Source organism: Aegilops tauschii, chromosome 2 (genome assembly GCF_002575655.3).
Source record: "Aegilops tauschii subsp. strangulata cultivar AL8/78 chromosome 2, Aet v6.0, whole genome shotgun sequence".
Taxonomy (NCBI): Eukaryota; Viridiplantae; Streptophyta; class Magnoliopsida; order Poales; family Poaceae; genus Aegilops; species Aegilops tauschii.
In genome coordinates this window covers 344,690,490-344,709,288 of record NC_053036.3, presented here as the reverse complement: position 1 = coordinate 344,709,288, position 18,799 = coordinate 344,690,490, and the positions used below count along the sequence as shown (strand labels likewise).

Genomic DNA, 18,799 nt, shown 5'->3' with positions numbered 1-18,799 from the left:
TGCGTGTCTCTTGCAAGGTTACTAATTTTACATGTGGAGATGTGTGTATTTGTTTATTTAAAAAGGATATTGAAGCCATATGTGAACTCATCATCAACTCCAATCTTTATAAGTAGGAAAGATGACACGAATTACTAATGTCCAGCATAGGATTTGTCCATCTCTTGTTATACTTGTACTTCCAAATGTGATTATCTGATTTTTCTAGCAGGATTTCCAATATGCATTTATACACTGCAGTAAATGTATAATGTTAGCACTTCGCTCATGTGATTTAATTCAAAATGATTTTTTTCCCTATACATGTGCTTTATTGTCCACCTACTTTTGTGTGTGCGTGTGCCTGTTCTAACATAACTCTGTTTGTATCTTCACCCAAACACCTGGGCTCCCATCCTTCGCATCTGACAAAAACAAAAAATTGCTATGAAATACTGTGCGAGCACTCCATTTTTGCATTCCCCTTGATTCCACCAATTTTTATATATTCATGACTTATAAATTCTATTCATAACCACCAGTTAGCAAACCTTATTGCTCCACATTTACCCTACCTTTTACTGAAACTCCGCATATAACCCAGCTTTATCACCCATCTCATGTTTGGTGCCATGCCCTACCTCCAAGATGTTTATGCAAAATGATGGAATTTGAAAGTAAAGAGATTCTGTTGGACACGATTTTTTTCTCTTAGGAAGATTAGTGCCTCCTGCTGCTAGTAAAGATATCATTCCACTTTTTATTTATTCCTTTAATGTTGTATATCTGTACTACAGATTACAAGGAAAAGAATCCCCTCTCTATTATGCCTATATGCCAGAATGCCTATCCGCAATCAGAAAGTCATCTTTTGCCTCATCCATTTCGTGGCTGACCACTTTTCCCCTTTTACAACAGCGCATCCGCTGTGAAGGCTGTTCGAGTCTGTGTTACCGTCGAATCCCTGAAACATACCAGTAAATTAGACAGGTGGTAGGGGCAGACGATCGGATCAATTAATTAACTGATTATTTAAGAAATAGATCGCAAGATAACAAACAAACTCTGTATTTATCAGAGGATATTATTATTTTTATCTTCGATTCACCCTTTGATGTATGCTTTGCTGGTACATGTCTAAAAATAGAGAGAGAATAACTCACCATGCTCCAAAAGAGCACAGCATCTCCTTTGTTTGGCTTCACACATAGTCCTCTGACCATCCTTCCTCCACAACTGCATTCACCACCATCTCCTGCCTGGAACAGAAGAGAGCACACAGCATGAGGGCACACCTCCCACACCACAGATTGCATAAACCAAAAGACAGCCTGACAGATTACCACAAAGGGAAATGAGCTGCGAAATACTCTAAAGAAGCCACATAAGAGCACCTCTAGCAGATCCCGTAAAAGGCCCGGACCTGTAAAATAACCACTGTTTTACAGTTTTGGGCGGAAAAAAACTTCCATTCTAGATCCTGCAAAATGGCCTCGTCCCGTAAAAATTATACAGCTCCCCCTAAAAATAGCCCTCGTCACACCCCCCCCCCCCCCCCCCGCTGGCCACGAGCCTCACGAGGCCCCCGCCGTCGGCCAGGAGGTCACGCCTCGCCGTGGCCGGCAAACACGGCAGCACGCGCCCTGAGGAGCCGCCATTGATAGTGTCGCCACGCGCGCGTGTGTGCTAGCTAGCCGCGGTTGCCGCGCGTGCGTGGTAGCCAGCCGACGCGTTGCCGCGCGCTCGTGTGTGCTAGCTAGCCGTTGCCGGCCATGCGTGCTAGCTAGCCACGAGGCTGGCCAGGAGCAGCTCGGCGCCGTTGCCATGGCGGCAGCTAGGACCCAATTGCAATCTATGTTTTGTTTTCAGGGTGCTTTATAATATTTCAGGGACTATGTTGTAAATTTAACTGCTGACAAGTGGGCTCCACATCTGAAACAAAACGATTTTTATGGGTTCTGTTCTGCCGGAACACACGCCATACTGTAAAAGCGTTTTACAGGATACCCAAAAATAATTTTGCAGTGTGAGATTTTATGGGATCTGCTAGAGATGCTCTAATAGAATCATTTATCGGAGAAATACTCATGAAGGAAAAAAAGGAGTGGACATAGTAGTCATATCCAAGGACAGTAAAGAGAGAATATTAATATATAGAACTATTTTTACACACTATATCATGTAAATTATGTAAACAAAAAATGCATGGACATGCTATGAAAGGACGACTACCATTGCCACCCGTATTTCCTGCACATACCTGGAAAATAAAGAAGGCGCGCAATGGTAACCATAATAAAAGACGTGTGTACAGCGATTCAATTTTAAGGAGTTATGGCATCTCCCATGCACACTATTATTTGGAATACCTGGGCTCCTCCGAAATGTCAAAATCTTCGCTTGCTTCACATTCCAAAATAGGGTGTTGACGGTGGACCGGGTTGAGTGACGCGATATGCTATGAAAAGCTGGATTGGCTTAGTTGACTTTCACACCAACACATGGAGTAACGTCGTGACGGTCAAAGATTGGTGGTTAGCTATCTCCTCGGAGAGAGGGCCACAAAGAAAAGGAATTCTTTCGGCCGCCAGGCTTGTCTCTGTTGAAGTATATGCGGATTGCCCAACCTTCTCCATCAGCTTGGACTTTCAGTTCTACTATTTGGTGCATGAAACTTAATATGGTAGCAGAGCCAAGAGGTTTTGGGTTCAACTCTTGGCTTTCGTGGTTTAAATAAATAAATCGATTGCCCCTTTTCTGTATACGTTTAGGGTTGCCCAACCTTCTCCATCTGTTAGGCCTTTTGGTTCTACTGGTCGGTGTATGAAACTTAATAGTTTCATGGGAGATCTGGAATGAACGTAATGTCAAGGTGTCCACCAACACTTCGTCTATACCGATATTTGCTACTGAAACGATTAAGACCGAGGAGGGGTTCTGGGTGAAAGCGGTTCGGAACACTTGGGAGTCATTCATGCCAGGAGAGTAGGCTTCCACACTTCGCCACAGTTCTTTGTTGTAGCTTAAATATCTACTACCTTGCAACACTCTTTCGTAATATATGGAATGAGGCAAAGCTTGCACGTCCATTTTTTCGAAAAAGATTGAAATGTGTAATTTCATTTTCATCATTTTCAGGGAAAAAAAAGTGCTATCAACATATTGGTCTATATCAGTCAAAAAGCATATGACATAACAAGTTAAGTTGGTATAAATTCAGCTGACCTGAGGAAAATGGGTTTCGCCACCTTCAACTCCATCGGTCAAATACATCAACATTGTAGCAACACGCTGCCCCCCACGTTTGAGGTTGAACTGCAGATTGACCATCCACAGTTTACATGTTCAAATAATTAGTTTGAACTACGAAACAACAATACTAATATGTAATGACTAGTCTGGTGATGTCATAATAACCTATATTTCAATATAAGAAGTTCGACTTACAGTATCAGAGAAGTAATCATGATGCGGCCTATAATATTGGCTTGGTTCATACCTGTAGTTTAAACTTTAAAGTTAACTTCACAACAGTAGTTTCCCACAAGAAATTACAACAGTAGTCAAGTGAAAAGAACTTCAGAAAATTACAGTCAGAATTCGATCTAGTACCGCAATACTTGGATGAGTTCCCCATTTTCTACAGGTATCTGTGAGAATACAGAAATCCGCTTCTCTATTGCCTGGGGAGAACAAAACAAATGTTAGTAGAAGAATGTAGTATTCAATGACTCTGCCTCAGATTCCAATTTAACTTCTGATAAAGGGATGCAATGTGGCACCAATAGTAGGAATACTTGACAAAGTAAAAGGAGGTCGCCGTGACACTGCCAAGTAATAGTCAAAAGCTGAATGTATCATCACTAAGTAGTGCACTAATATACCGCACCTAGTATAGTGCCATCATGACCATATAAACATGAATTTAGTAAGTAATATTTAACTGATGTGTTTGATAAGTTCATGGAACCTTATATACTAGACAGTGTAAATCAACATTCAGATCCAATACATAAAGTAATAGTTCCACAAAAGCCACATTTCAGATCCAGGCATACCTAGATAAACACTACATAATCTGCAATATCTGTCATCAACGATGGTATTATATATGTTCCATGTGCCACTGATCACATTTTTCGCATCCTGACATTAGCCTGGCTTTGGTTTTTGTATTCATATAAACATCTCAGCTTGACATAATGTCACCCTTGGTAACATGATACTCTATTTCAATCCACACAAAAGTTCTCAAATCTTGGTCCCATTTTCACTAAGGATGCAATACCTTAGTATCAACTTAAAGCTAGAACCGAGGATATAGCCTCAACAACTCATCATCTTCTTATGGACTAAGAGATACTCCCTCCGTTCCAAATTAGATGACCCAACTTTGTACTAACTTTGTATTAAAGTTAGTACAAAGTTGGGTCATCTATTTTGGAACGGAGGGAGTATAAAAGAGCAGGGCACATAGTTAAATGCAGTTAGATGATAACCTGGAGGTGGGCCATTCTAGATAATATTGTTTACAGAGACGAACAAACTTAGGGTAGAAATCTTATGGCATGTAACTTAAGAAGAGAACAAGTCTCCCTATTAGTCATGCAGCAAACATATGTCTAGTAGTCTATAAGGTTCCATTAAGGACCCTTTAGTCTCAGCGCGTCACAAAATGATAACCAACATAAAACAACAGATAGACAAAAAGTGAACTCATATTATGACACACAAACAGACGTTCTTACAAAGTTATGTCTTGCAGAAATAACATAGCTGAAGGCATTAGCGAATGTATTGAAGGGGCCAAAAAGTATGGTAAGTATCCTAGGGTCGAAGTAAAGTAGTGTGAACGAACCTTAATGACTGGAAATTTCCTTTCTTCAGAGTTCACAAACATACCAGAACTTGTGCGAACATCACTCTTTACACCCTGTGGCACATAACTGCAGCATTATAAATCTAGAGAAGACAAGCTTTACGGTCTGAACTTGGTGTTATTATGCTCCCCCTAATTCCTATTTGTCTTCTCACTCTGAGTGGTGAAGTGTATAAACTGGACACGGATTAAGAAAACAGAAACCTTGCTGATCTGCTGATCAAATAGAAAAAAGTACTCGCTATGGGAAGACTGATAATATATTATAACTTCAAAGCCAAACCACATACTTTTCCTGTTGCAACATCAACTACAGTAGAAATCTCAAGCCTTGGTCTAGCAATTTCTCTTAGATAATCACACTCCTGCAGAGATTAGACAGAAAAAAAGGTCACACAATATTTTGTGCATCTTCCATTGTATTGGTCTGGGAAGCATGTCGCATAATGCCTTGGAGTTTAAACAAACTACCACCACAATAAATAAAATCTTGAAATTAAATATTGTGGAGAAGACAGATTTAGCTTAAACCTAACATGACAACCAGAGAAGGGGACAAACCTCTGAACTAAGAAAGTTGTGGAAAACAATTATTCGGGGTTTCCAGCTGATAACTTCAGGCTTCACCTACATATTATAAACACAAATACTTGCTTAGCAAGAGAAAGAGAAGATGTGGTCTGGACTTAACATTTTGAGTATTAGATGAATGATTGCCAAAGAAGACAGCACAACGTAAAACTCATCACACATCATTGACCATATCAAGTGGAGATAGATGGTTACAACCTTACAAGGAAGCACACCATCAACATTTCAGAAGATTCTAACCCTAGTCGAGAGCCAGGTGTTACAGGGTCCCAATTCCTACGCCCCAAGCTATATGCTATTTATCCAAATAAGTATAAAATTACCAAACACCAAGAGTGTCCATACAAGAAAGTTCTTCCAAAATTAATACGCAAGAGAGTTCAGTTTATAGTAAAACAAGTGCATGTCCGATTTCACATCTTACCAGTGTTATCCAATCATTTGCACCTGATCAAAATCTAGATAAATCCCATAAAGATTCACGAATGGCATTGAGAAATTAGAACTTTATACTTGTGCGGCGGAAAAACACTTCAAGCAAAGCAAATCATGGTGCAATAACCAGAAGAAAGAATGTGACTTATGCTTCAAGACCCAAATGATGAATCAAACATCACTGCAACTTTTCAATAAATCACAATGCAGAAAATTTATTAGAAAAAATCAAATCTAGTCACTTAGATAAAATAGAAAAAGAAACACACTCATATTGACAATGTGGAGTTCACAAATTTATTTGATATTTCTGGGGCGAAATGATGGTTCACTGATGATGTCATTGAATATAATAATAGACGAATGGAGCTCAGCTATGGTAGTTTTCAAGAATAAAAGCCAAAATAGAAGTCTATGTACAAAATTACAGAGAAGGCATACAGCCAAAGCCATAAATAATGGCAGAACTTACGTATCCAAGTCGAAGATCTGCTGCCTCTTGATCATTACCGAGATGCCCCGTATCTGCCATGCAGCACCTAATGTTTGGTTAGACACAAATACTCACCGAGAAGTACAGCCTATGCATTTACTCGAGGGCTATATGAAAGGAGATTTACTCAGAGACAACATTATGCCAAAACTAATGAATACCTGGGTTTAGCAGGTTCTGGTTCGACAATTTTTTTAAGGAAAAGGTATTTAAGAATGCAAAAAATGACTGATCAAGATAAAACAGAATGCTACAGAAAATACTTTTTTTCCGGAAAGGAAGGTTAAACCTCGCAGCCTCTGTATCCACCAATGCACACAGCAATAACATATTTAAGTTGATGCAAGGCAACGTGGCCAAAGTCATTGACAGCAGAGTACATAAGATGGACAAGAATGGCAGACTGTTCTTATAAAAGAATCAGGTACAAGGAAAAAAAACACATTTATACTGTTAAATGCAACTTCTAAGAGGATAGACATACGGGAGTGATCATCAAGCCGGCGGAAAAATGCTAACTGAAGCAGGGAACCTGCATTTGCGGAAAAAAAAGAAAGATGAAACCAATATACAGTTTTTGAAGCAACACATCTAATAAATAAAAGTGTGAATCAAAGAGCCAGCATTTGTGGAGAAAAGAACAAAATGAAACTAAGATATGACCACTGAAGCAACAAATGCAATCTTTATTTAATCTGAGAAAATCAAAGGGCATATTCAATCATTACATTATCAGACTATATACATGTAGTTCCAGACCCGGATCTGGAGAATAATCTGAGATACTATCAGAAAGTGGCTGGATCACACTGAGCCAAACTGGACACCCCGAAGATTTGGACATCATGACACGTGTTTATTGTCTTCTTAACAATATCTCTGAAGAAAGAGAGGATGTAACTTTGCTGGTTTTCAGCTAATATTACTAATGCCAAAACCAACCAAACTCGTCGGTAGCAATATCTGACATCAGAGTGATGGGCATGTACGTGGAAGCAACAGGCACGAATGTAACTCCGGCCTCGCAGATGCCAGGATGCTCCATGCTTCCGCGGCAAGTTCAGTTCCCTCCGAGTGATCTTGGAGCAGTAAAATCGACTCCGATCCGGAAGGTGTGGCCCCATTGCAGCCACGGACGCTTATCACCATTAGAGCCTAGCAGCATGCGGTCGCCCCATTCAACACCCGAAACGCCTCATCGGGACATTTCACGTCATCAACCAAACCATGAGCGCGAAATCTCCAAGCATCGAGATTCCAGGTCCGAAGGAGAAACGGAATACGGCAGTAACATATGGCCCGACCCAGATCAAGGCACGGCGAGGCGAGAGGGGAAGCTGAGCAAGGGGGCAAGCGGGGAGGGAAGGGCGCGCACCTAGGACCATGCCGAGGGCGACGAAGGTGAGCAGCGGCAGGAGGCGGAGCGCCCGCGACCGCGCGGCCATCCCCGATCTGTCGCAGGAGGCGAAGGAGGGAAAGCAAATCTAAATCGCCCGGCCGCCTGCGCCGATGGTGCTGGGTCTTATTTTTGCCGACTGAGGGATTCCGGCGGATTGGGTGGGTTTTTAGGCAGCTAGTCGGGGTCGGCGCGACGACCGCGTCGGAATTGGTCAACCATCCGCTGCTCGGGCGGATGTTCTGTCAAAAAGTCAAAAGCCGGCCAACCCTGTGACTCCACGTACTCTACGTCGGACACGTTGCCGTCTCTGCTACTGTGCTGTTTCTTTTAACAGCCGGCACGGCACGGCATGGCGAGGGCGGCGGTGGAGATCTTCTCTTCTGCCGGAACAGCGCGCAAGTCGACGCCGCGATGGACGACGGAGACGCTGTGATGCACCTGCGGCCGACCAAGGGTTGCATCAGCTCGGCCGGCGTTCTGGTGGAGGGGCCGTGGCCGTGGAGGTGACAGACATCTCCCTGACGACGCCGAGGGTGCATGGTGGAGCGGCGTTCGCCGGGTACATCAGGTCAGGGGGCGGCGCACTCGGCACTTGCTTCTACCTCCAGCACCACCACGCCAACACAAGGCCTAGGTAGCCGCTCGACCTGCGTGGTGGCTTGGAAATTTACAGTGTACCACCCTTGCAGGTTAAGAATCTTCTCAAGATGATTTGGAAGCAAAAGCTTATGATTCCCAGAGTCCAAAACTTGGCTTGGAGACTCCTTTGGAAAGCTCCTCCCACAGATTTGAGGGCTGGCCACTTTTCTATACATATTTCTGAACTTTGCTGTAGATGTGACCAACAGAAGAATGAGATTCGCATATTTTTCTCTTTGTGATTTTGCTAGAGCAGCATGGTTCGCTCATCCTTGGTAATATGCATAGCATTATTCTTGCTTTGCTTAACAGGAACCAACCACATGCTTCTGTTTCAAACATTCTTAATTTTATGTGGTGCCTTTGAAAAGTAAGGAATGGTTTTCCTTTTAACAGGAAAAGGGCTTGCCCTCGTCATGTTAATATTGCTACAAATGCTTTGTCTATTGAATCTTGTCATCTTATTAACATAATAACTGTCAGCACAGACTCTCATCTGTACTTCAACTCCTATTAAGCAAGTTTCTTTGCGGGGTCAAACACTTAAATCTGATCTTTTTATTGCAGGGCCAAAAATTTACTCGGATGCAACTTTTAAATGTATAAAAGTTTCAGGTTTACCTCCGTAGTTACTGGAGTTGGAATCTACTCCCTTCGTCCTATAGTGTATGACGTTTTTGACATTAGTGTAGTGTCAAAAACCGTCTTACAATATGGGATAGAAGGTGTATCTTTCTTTGCCACATAATCAAATTGAAGTAAATGTGCAGCTTCATACGTTCACATCCATTAAGAATACACCTTTGCAAGCTGAAGCTCTTGTCCTACGGTGGCCAACCGTCTTTTCATTATCCAACCTACATTTCTCACAGACTGTTTTTCCTTGGCTTCAGTTGCGGCAAACAGAAGGATTTCAGAGGCTTCTACTCCTTGAACAATAAGGAAAGCTTTGGCTAATTTCTTCAACTACTCTTTGGATCTTCAATCACAGGTGTTTTACATTTCCAGAGAGATAAATGGAATTGCTCACAATGTAACTCATCAGGTTCTTAGGTCAGATGTTGAACCTGACATATGTTGCTTCGCGTCAGCTCATAGGAATATGACCTGTGTGTAGTTTCTCTTCTCTCTAATTTTTAGTTTCACGGCTTTGTAATCCATATTGTACGTTGCTACTGAGTTGAATGAAAAATTTGACGCTTCGTGCACCTTCTCTTGCTAAAAAAACAACACAATTATCTTAGAACAAAATCGAGAGGCACGTACAATGATTATTGTATACACACTTTTAATGACATAACCTGCCGATCAAGACCTGTGAAAAGTGTTCGTAATCATCATGTAACCTAATGCACTTCATGGCATGATCTCACATATAGTTGCAAGGCCAAGGCCAAAAACTCATCTAGATTATGGCCTTGCATTACTCTAATCTACACCCCTAAGTGATTGTTGTAAATGTTTTATCATCCAATCTCTAAGCTACTCCTTAAGAGCATCTCCAATAGCAACCCTATTTTTGGGTACGAGCTGTTTTTTGGGCATGAGGGAACAAAAAAGGGCCCGTAACAACAACCCAACCGTAAAACATTCCAAATTTATTTTAGGGAGATATAAAATACATCACCAAGTGATGTAAATACACATCACTTGGGCTGGTGCCCAAAAACAAAAACGACACATAGCCACGACCCAGCAGCCGTCTTCCACACAAGCGTCGTCGGCCACCTTCAAATCCACTCGCCGCACCCCGCCAGATGGCAGCCAGACCGACAAAGCGCATTGTCGCCGCCCCCTTTCTGCCGAAATCCGCCGCGCCACCGCCCCATTTTTCGCCGAAGACCGTTGCGCCGCCACCGCACCCGCGTCGCCTCTCCTCCTCGCCGACTCCTCGCGTCTACCTCCCTAGAGCCGCTGCCTTCTTCCCCAGCGCCGCCACCTCCTCGCCATGCCGCCGAAGGGCAAGGCAAGGAGGGATTCAAGGGTGTACGCTTCTGGCTGTCCGACAACTACGACGTGGAGTTCCTGTTGGGGAACGTAGTATTTCAAAAAAAATCATACGATCACGCAAGATCTATCTAGGTGAAGCATAGCAACGAGCGGGGAGAGTGTGTCCACGTACCCTCGTAGACCGAAAGCGGAAGCGTTTAGTAACGAGGTTGATGTAGTCGAACGTCTTCGCGATCCAACCGATCCAAGTACTGAGCGCACGGCACCTCCGCGATCTGCACACGTTCAGCTCGGTGACGTCCCTCGAACTCTTGATCCAGTTGAGGCCGAGGGAGAGTTTCGTCAGCACGACGGCGTGGTGACGGTTATGATGAAGTTACCGGCGCAGGGCTTCGCCTAAGCACTACAACGATATGACCGAGGTGTAAAACTGTGGAGGGGGCACCGCACACGGCGAAAGATCAACTTGTGTGTCTATGGGGTGCCCACCTCCCCCGTATATAAAGGAGGGGAGGAGGAGGCCGGCCGGCCCTAGGGGGGGCGCCCAAAGAGGGGAGTCCTACTAGGACTCCAAGTCCTAGTAGGATTCCACCAAGAGGGAGAGAGAGGGAAGGAAGGAGAGGGGGAGGGAGTAGGAAAGGGGGGGGGGCGCCCCCTTCCCTTGTCCTATTCGGACTCCAAGGGGGGGGGGGCTGCCCTGGCCTCCCTCCTCTCTCTCCACTAAGGCCCATGGTGGCCCATTAGTTCCCCGGGGGGTTCCGGTAACCCCTCCGGCACTCCGATTTTACCCGGAACACTTCCGGTGTCCGAATAACATGGTCCAATATATCAATATTTATGTCTCGACCATTTCGAGACTCCTCGTCATGTCCGTGATCTCATATGGAACTCAGAACAACCTTTGGTACATCAAATCACATAAACTCATAATACAAATCGTCATCGAACGTTAAGCATGCGGACCCTACGGGTTCGAGAACTATGTAGACATGACTGAGACACATCTCCGGTCAATAACCAATAGGGGAACATGGATGCTCATATTGGCTCCTACATATTCTACGAAGATCTTTATCGGTCAAGCCGCATAACAACATACGTTGTTCCCTTTGTCATTGGTATGTTACTTGCCCGAGATTCGATCATCGGTATCACCATACCTAGTTCAATCTCGTTACCGGCAAGTCTCTTTACTCGTTCCGTAATGCATCATCCCGTAACTAACTCATTAGTCAAATTGCTTGCAAGGCTTATAGTGATGTGCATTACCGAGAGGGCCCAGAGATACCTCTCCAACAATCGGAGTGGAAAATCCTAATCTCGATCTATGCCAACTCAACAAACACCATCGGAGACACCTGTAGAGCATCTTTATAATCGCCCAGTTAGGTTGTGACGTTTGATGGCACACTAAGTGTTCCTCCGGTATTCGGGAGTTGCATAATCTCATAGTCATAGGAACATGTATAAGTCATGGAGAAAGCAATAGCAATAAACTAAACGATCATAGTGCTAAGCTAACGGATGGGTCTTGTCCATCACATCATTCTCTAATGATGTGATCCCGTTCATCAAATGACAACACATGTCTATGGCTAGGAAACTTAACCATCTTTGATTAACGAGCTAGTCTAGTAGAGGCATACTAGGGACACTCTGTTTGTCTATGTATTCACACATGTACTAAGTTTCCGGTTAATACAATTCTAGCATGAATAATAAACATTTATCATGATATAAGGAAATATAAATAACAACTTTATTATTGCCTCTAGGGCATATTTTCTTCAGTCTCCCACTTGCACTAGAGTCAATAATCTAGATTACATAGTAATGATTCTAACACCCATGGAGTCTTGGTGCTGATCATGTTTTGCTCGTGAGAGAGGCTTAGTCAATGGGTCTGCAACATTCAGATCCGTATGTATTTTGCAAACTTCTATGTCATCTTCCTTGACTAGATCGCGGATGGAATTGAAGCGTCTCTTGATGTGCTTGGTTCTCTTGTGAAATCAGGATTCCTTCGCCAAGGCAATTGCTCCAGTATTGTCACAAAAGATTTTCATTGGACCCGATGCACTAGGTATGACACCTAGATTGGATATGAACTCCTTCATCCAGACTCCTTCATTTGCTGCTTCCGAAGCAGCTATGTACTCCGCTTCACACGTAGATCCCGCCACGACGCTCTGTTTGGAACTGCACCAACTTACAGCTCCTCCATTCAATATAAATACGTATCTGGTTTGTGACTTAGAGTGATCCGGATCAGTGTCAAAGCTTGCATCGACGTAACCATTTACGATGAGCTATTTGTCACCTCCATAAACGATAAACACATCCTTAGTCCTTTTCAGGTATTTCAGGATGTTCTTGAACGCTGTCTAGTGATCCACTCCTGAATTACGTTGGTACCTCCCTACTATACTTATAGCAAGGCACACATCAGGTCTGGTACACAGCATTGCATACATGATAGAACCTATGGCTGAGGCATAGGGAATGACTTTCATTTTCTCTCTATCTTTTGCAGTAGTCGGGCATTGAGTCTCACTCAACTTCACACCTTGTAACACAGGCAAGAACCCTTTCTTTGACTGATCCATTTTGAACTTCTTCAAAATCTTATCAAGGTATGTGCTCTGTGAAAGTCCAATTAAGCGTCTTGATCTATCTCTATCGATCTTGATGTCCAATATGTAAGCAGCTTCACCGAGTTCTTTCATAGAAAAACTCTTATTCAAGTATCCTTTTATGCTATCCAGAAATTCTATATCATTTCCCATCAACAGTATGTCATCCACATATAATATTAGAAATGCTACAGAGCTCCCACTCACTTTCTTGTAAATACAGGCTTCTCCAAAAGTCTGTATAAAACCATATGCTTTGATCACACTATCAAAACGTTTATTCCAACTCCGAGAGGCTTGCACCAGTCCATAAATGGATCGCTGGAGCTTGCACACTGTGTTAGCAATTGTGAAAGACTAAATGATAGTTGAGTATGTGGACTTGCTGAAAAGCTCTTATATTGACTCTTTCAGATGTTATGATAAATTCCAATTGCCTCAATGACTGAGATTATAGTTTGTTAGTTCTCAATGAAGTTTCTGATTCATACCTGACATTGTGGATGGATTGTTACTTTAGCATAAGAAATAATATGACAATATTCATATATGTTGTTGTTATGAGAATGATCATGATGCCCTCATGTCCGTATTTTATTTTATCGACACCTCTATCTCTAAACATGTGGACATATTTATCGTTATCGGCTTCCGCTTGAGGACAAGCGAGGTCTAAGCTTGGGGGAGTTGATACGTCCATTTTGCATCATGCTTTTATATTGATATTTATTGCATTATGGGCTGTTATTACACATTATGTCACAATACTTATGCCTATTCTCTCTTATTTTACAAGGTTTACATAAAGAGGGAGAATGCAGGGAGCTGGAATTCTGGGCTGGAAAAGGAGCAACTATTAGAGATCTATTGTGCACAACTCCAAAAGTCCTGAAACTCCATGGAAGTCATTTTTGGAAATAATAAAAAATACTGAGCGAAGAAAATACCAGATGGGGCCCACACCCTGGCCACGAGGGTGGGGGCGCGCCCCTGCCTCGTGGGCCCCCTGGTGTCCCTCCGGTGCTCATCTTCTGCTATATGAAGGCTTTCGTCCGAGAAAAAATAACAAGCAAGCTTTCGGGAAGAAACTCCTCTGCCACGAGGCGGAACCTTGGCGGAACCAATCTAGGGCTCCGGCAGAGCTGTTCTGCCGGGGAAACTTCCCTCCGGGAGGGGGAAATCATTGCCATCGTCATCACCAACGATCCTCTCATCGGGAGGGGGTCAATCTCCATCAACATCTTCACCAGCACCATCTCCTCTAAAACCCTAGTTCATCTTTTGTATCCAATCTTTGTCCCAAAGCCTCAGATTGGTACCTGTAGGTTGCTAGTAGTGTTGATTACTCCTTGTAGTTGATGCTAGTTGGTTTATTTGGTGGAAGATCATATGTTCGGATCCATTATGCATATTAATACCTCTCTTATTATGAACATGAATATGATTTGTGAGTATTTACGTTTGTTCCTGAGGACATGGGAGAAGTCTTGCTATAAGTAGTCATGTGAATTTGGTATTCGTTCGATATTTTGATGAGATGTATGTTGTCTTTCCTCTAGTGGTGTTATGTGAACGTCGACTACATGACACTTCACCATTGTTTGGGCCTAGAGGAAGGCATTGGGAAGTAATAAGTAGATGATGGGTTGCTAGAGTGACCCTAGTTTATGCGTTGCTTCGTAAGGGGCTGATTTGGATCCATATGTTCCATGCTATGGTTAGGTTTACCTTAATACTTATTTTTTAGTTGCGGATGCTTGCAATAGGAGTTAATCATAAGTGGGATGCTTGTCCAAGTAAGGACAGCACCCAAGCACCGGTCCACCCACATATCAAATTATCAAAGTACCGAACGCGAATCATATGAACGTGATGAAAAATAGCTTCACGGTAATTCCCATGTGTCCTCGGGAGCGTTTTCCTTCATATAAGAAATTGTCCAGGCTTGTCCTTTGCTACAAAAAGGATTGGGCCATCTTGCTGCACTTTATTTACATTTGTTACTTGTTACCCGTTACAAATTACTTTATCACAAAACTATCTGTTACCGATAATTTTAGTGCTTGCAGAGAATACCTTGCTGAAAACCGCTTATCATTTCCTTCTACTCCTCGTTGGGTTCGACACTCTTACTTATCGAAAGGACTACGATGGATCCCCTATACTTGTGGGTCATCAAGACTCTTTTCTGGCGCCGTTGCCGGGGAGTGAAGCGCCTTTGGTAGGTGGAATTTGGTAAGGAAAAATTTATATAGTGTGCTGAAATTTACTGTTACTTGTTACTATGGAAAGTAATCCTTTGAGGGGCTTGTTCGGGGTATCTTCACCCCGATCGGTAGAGCAAATAGTTGCTCCTCAACCTACTAAACCTATTGAAAATGTTTACTTCGAAATTCCTTCGGGTATGATAGAGAAACTGCTAGCTAATCCTTTTGCAGGAGATGGAACATTGCATCCCGATTTACACTTAATCTATGTGGATGAAGTTTGTGGATTATTTAAGCTTGCAAGTATGCCCGATGATGTTATCAAGAAGAAGGTCTTCCCTTTATCTTCGAAGGGAGATGCATTGACATGGTATAGGCTATGTGATGATATGGGATCATGGGACTACGAGCGATTGAAATTGGAATTTCATCAGAAGTTTTATCCTATGCATCTTGTTCATCGTGATCGTAATTATATATATATAATTTTTGGCCTCGCGAAGGAGAAAGCATCGCTCAAGCTTGGGGGAGGCTCAAGTCAATGTTATATTCATGCCCCAATCATGAGCTCTCAAGAGAAATGATTATTCAAAAAAAATTATGCTCGGCTTTCTGACAACAATCGCTCCATGCTCGATACTTCTTGTACTGGTTCTTTTATGATGAATACTATTGAATTCAAATGGGATTTATTGGAAAGAATTAAACGCAACTCTGAAGATTGGGATCTCGACGAAGGTAAGGAGTCAGGTATAACACCTAAGTTTGATTGTGTTAAATCTTTTATGGATACCGATGTTTTCCGTAAATTTAGCACTAAATATGGACTTGACTCTGAGATAGTAGCTTCTTTTTGTGAATCTTTTGCTGCTCATGTCGATCTCCCTAAGGAGAAGTGGTTTAAATATCATCCTCCCATAGAAGTAAAAGTAGTTGAACCTATTAAAGTTGAAGAAAAGACTATCACTTATAATGATCCTAATGTCCCTACTGCTTATGTTGAGAAACCACCTTTTCCTATTAGAATAAAGGATCATGCTAAAGCTTCAACTGTGGTTCGTAAAAGTAATATTAGAACTTATGCACCCCCTGAGCAAGTTAAAGTTGAACCTAATATTGCTATGGTTAAAGGTCTCTTGGCTGATAATATTGATGGGCATGTTATTTACTTCTGTGATGAGACTGCTAGAATTGCTAAACCTGGTGCTAAAGATAAACATAGACCTGTGGTAGGCATGCCTATTATTTCTGTTAAAATAGGAGATCATTGTTATCATGGCTTGTGTGATATGGGTGCTAGTGCTAGTGCAATACCTATTTCTTTATATCAAGAAATTATGCATGATATTGCACCTGCTGAGATAGAAGATATAGACGTTACAATTAAACTTGCCAATAGAGATACTATTTCACCGATTGGGATTGTTAGAGATGTTGAAGTCTTGTGTGAGAAAGTTAAATATCTTGCTGACTTTCTTGTTCTTGGTTCCCCACAAGATAGCTTTTGTCCCATTATATTTGGTAGACCCTTCTTGAATACTGTCAATGCTAGGATAGACTGCGAAAAGGATGTTGTTACTATTGGTTTGGGTGATATGTCTCATGAGTTTAATTTTTCTAAATTCCGTAGACAACCCCGTGATGAGGAATTGCCTAGTAAAGATGAAATTATTGGTCTTGCTTCTATTGCCATGCCTCCTAGTGATTCTTTAGAACAATATTTGCCAGACCATGAAAATGGTATGTTTATGGATGAAAGAAGGGAAATAGATGAAGTATTCTTTAAACAGGGACCTATTTTGAAACACAACTTGCCTGTCGAAATCCTAGGGGATCCTCCTCCACCCAAGGGTGATCCCGTGTTTGAGCTTAAACCATCTGATACTCTTAAATATGCTTATCTTGATGAAAAGAAGATATATCCTGTTATTATTAGTGCTAACCTTTCAGAGAAGGAGGAAGGGAAATTATTGAAAACTCTGAAGAAGCACCGTGCTACTATTGGATATACTCTTGATGATCTTAAGGGCATTAGTCCCACTCTATGTCAACACAAAATAAATTTGGAGAAAGACGCCAAACCAGTTATTGATCACCAACGACGGTTAAATCCTAAGATGAAATAAGTGGTAAGAAAGGAAATACTAAAGCTCCTTGAGGCAGGTATAATTTATCCTGTTGCTGATAGTCAGTGGGTAAGTCCTGTCCATTGTGTCCCTAAGAAGGGAGGTATTACTGTCGTTCCTAATGATAAGGATGAGTTGACCCCGCAAAGAATTATTACAGGTTATAGGATGGTAATTGATTTCCGTAAATTAAATAAAGCTACTAAAAAGGATCATTACCCCTTTCCATTCATTGATCAAATGCTAGAAAGATTATCCAAACACAGACATTTTTGCTTTCTAGATGGTTATTCTGGTTTCTCTCAAATACCTGTGTCAGCTGATGATCAAGCAAGACCACTTTTACTTGCCCTTTCGGTACTTTTGCTTATAGACGTATGCCTTTTGGTTTATGTAATGCACCCGCTACCTTTCAAAGATGCATGATGGCTATATTCTCTGACTTTTGTGAAAAGATTTGTGAGGTTTTCATGGATGATTTCTCCGTTTATGGATCCTCTTTTGATGATTGCTTGAGCAACCTAGATCGAGTTTTGCAGAGATGTGAAGAAACTAATCTCGTCTTGAATTGGGAGAAATGCCACTTTATGGTTAATGAAGGTATTGTCTTGGGGCATAAAATTTCTGAAAGAGGTATTGAAGTTGACAAGGCTAAATTGATGCTATTGAAAAGATGCCGTGTCCCAAGGACATCAAAGGTATAAGAAGTTTCCTTGGTGATCCCGGTTTTTATAGGAGGTTCATTAAGGACTTATCAAAAATTTCTCGGCCTCTGACTAATCTATTACAAAAAGATATCCCTTTTGTCTTTGATGATGATTGTGTAGAAGCATTCAAAATACTTAAGAAAGCTTTGATTTCTGCACCTATTGTTCAGCCACATGATTGGAATTTACCTTTTGAAATTATGTGTGATGCTAGTGATTATGCTGTAGGTGCTGTTCTAGGGCAAAGAGTTGATAAGAAATTAAATGTTATTCAATATGCTAGTAAAACTCTAGACAATGCCCAGAGAAATTATGCTACTACTGAAAAAGAATTCTTAGCAGTTGTTTTTGCTTGTGATAAGTTCAGACCTTATATTGTTGATTCTAAAGTAACTATTCACACTGATCATGCTACTATTAAATATCTTATGGAAAAGAAAGATGCTAAGCCTAGACTTATTAGATGGGTTCTCTTGCTACAAGAATTTGATTTGCATATTATTGATAGAAAGGGAGCTGAGAACCCCGTTGCAGACAACTTGTCCAGGTTAGAGAATGTTCTTGATGACCCACTACCTATTGATGATAGCTTTCCTGATGAACAATTAGCTGTCATAAATGCTTCTCGTACCGCTCCATGGTATGCTGATTATGCTAATTACATTGTTGCTAAATTTATACCACCTAGTTTCACATACCAGCAAAAGAAAAAGTTTGTCTATGATTTGAGACATTACTTTTGGGATGGCCCACATCTTTAT

General features: G+C 41.8%; 1 protein-coding gene across 2 annotated transcripts; it reads right to left on the bottom strand.

Annotated features, from left to right (window-relative positions):
• Positions 1-713: 713 nt before the first annotated feature.
• Positions 714-8,026, bottom strand: LOC109765848 (prolyl 4-hydroxylase 1). Of its 2 annotated transcripts, none has more exons than XM_020324618.4 (11): positions 7,753-8,026; positions 6,862-6,909; positions 6,357-6,409; positions 5,420-5,485; positions 5,149-5,223; positions 4,838-4,912; positions 3,592-3,662; positions 3,427-3,478; positions 3,205-3,294; positions 1,143-1,238; positions 714-943 (listed from the first exon to the last, which is right to left on the bottom strand). In XM_020324618.4, the coding sequence occupies exons 1-11, from the start codon at positions 7,820-7,822 to the stop codon at positions 836-838; spliced, it is 804 nt and encodes a 267-aa protein (XP_020180207.1). In that variant the 5' UTR covers positions 7,823-8,026; the 3' UTR covers positions 714-835. The 2 variants fall into 2 exon arrangements, with proteins under 2 accessions (XP_020180207.1, XP_020180208.1); XM_020324619.4 differs by having other exon boundaries at positions 6,357-6,423; positions 7,753-7,968.
• Between the last annotated feature and the right edge of the window lie 10,773 nt (positions 8,027-18,799).

Excerpts from the sequence above, each read along its gene's own strand:
- LOC109765848 (XM_020324618.4), bottom strand. The coding sequence starts at position 7,822 with ATGGCCGCGCGGTCGCGGGCGCTCCGCCTCCTGCCGCTGCTCACCTTC. Across the intron at positions 5,224-5,419 it reads ACAACTTTCTTAGTTCAGAG|GAGTGTGATTATCTAAGAGA; the intron begins GTTTGTCCCCTT and ends TAATCTCTGCAG. Across the intron at positions 3,663-4,837 it reads GGAAATTTCCAGTCATTAAG|GCAATAGAGAAGCGGATTTC; the intron begins GTTCGTTCACAC and ends TGTTCTCCCCAG.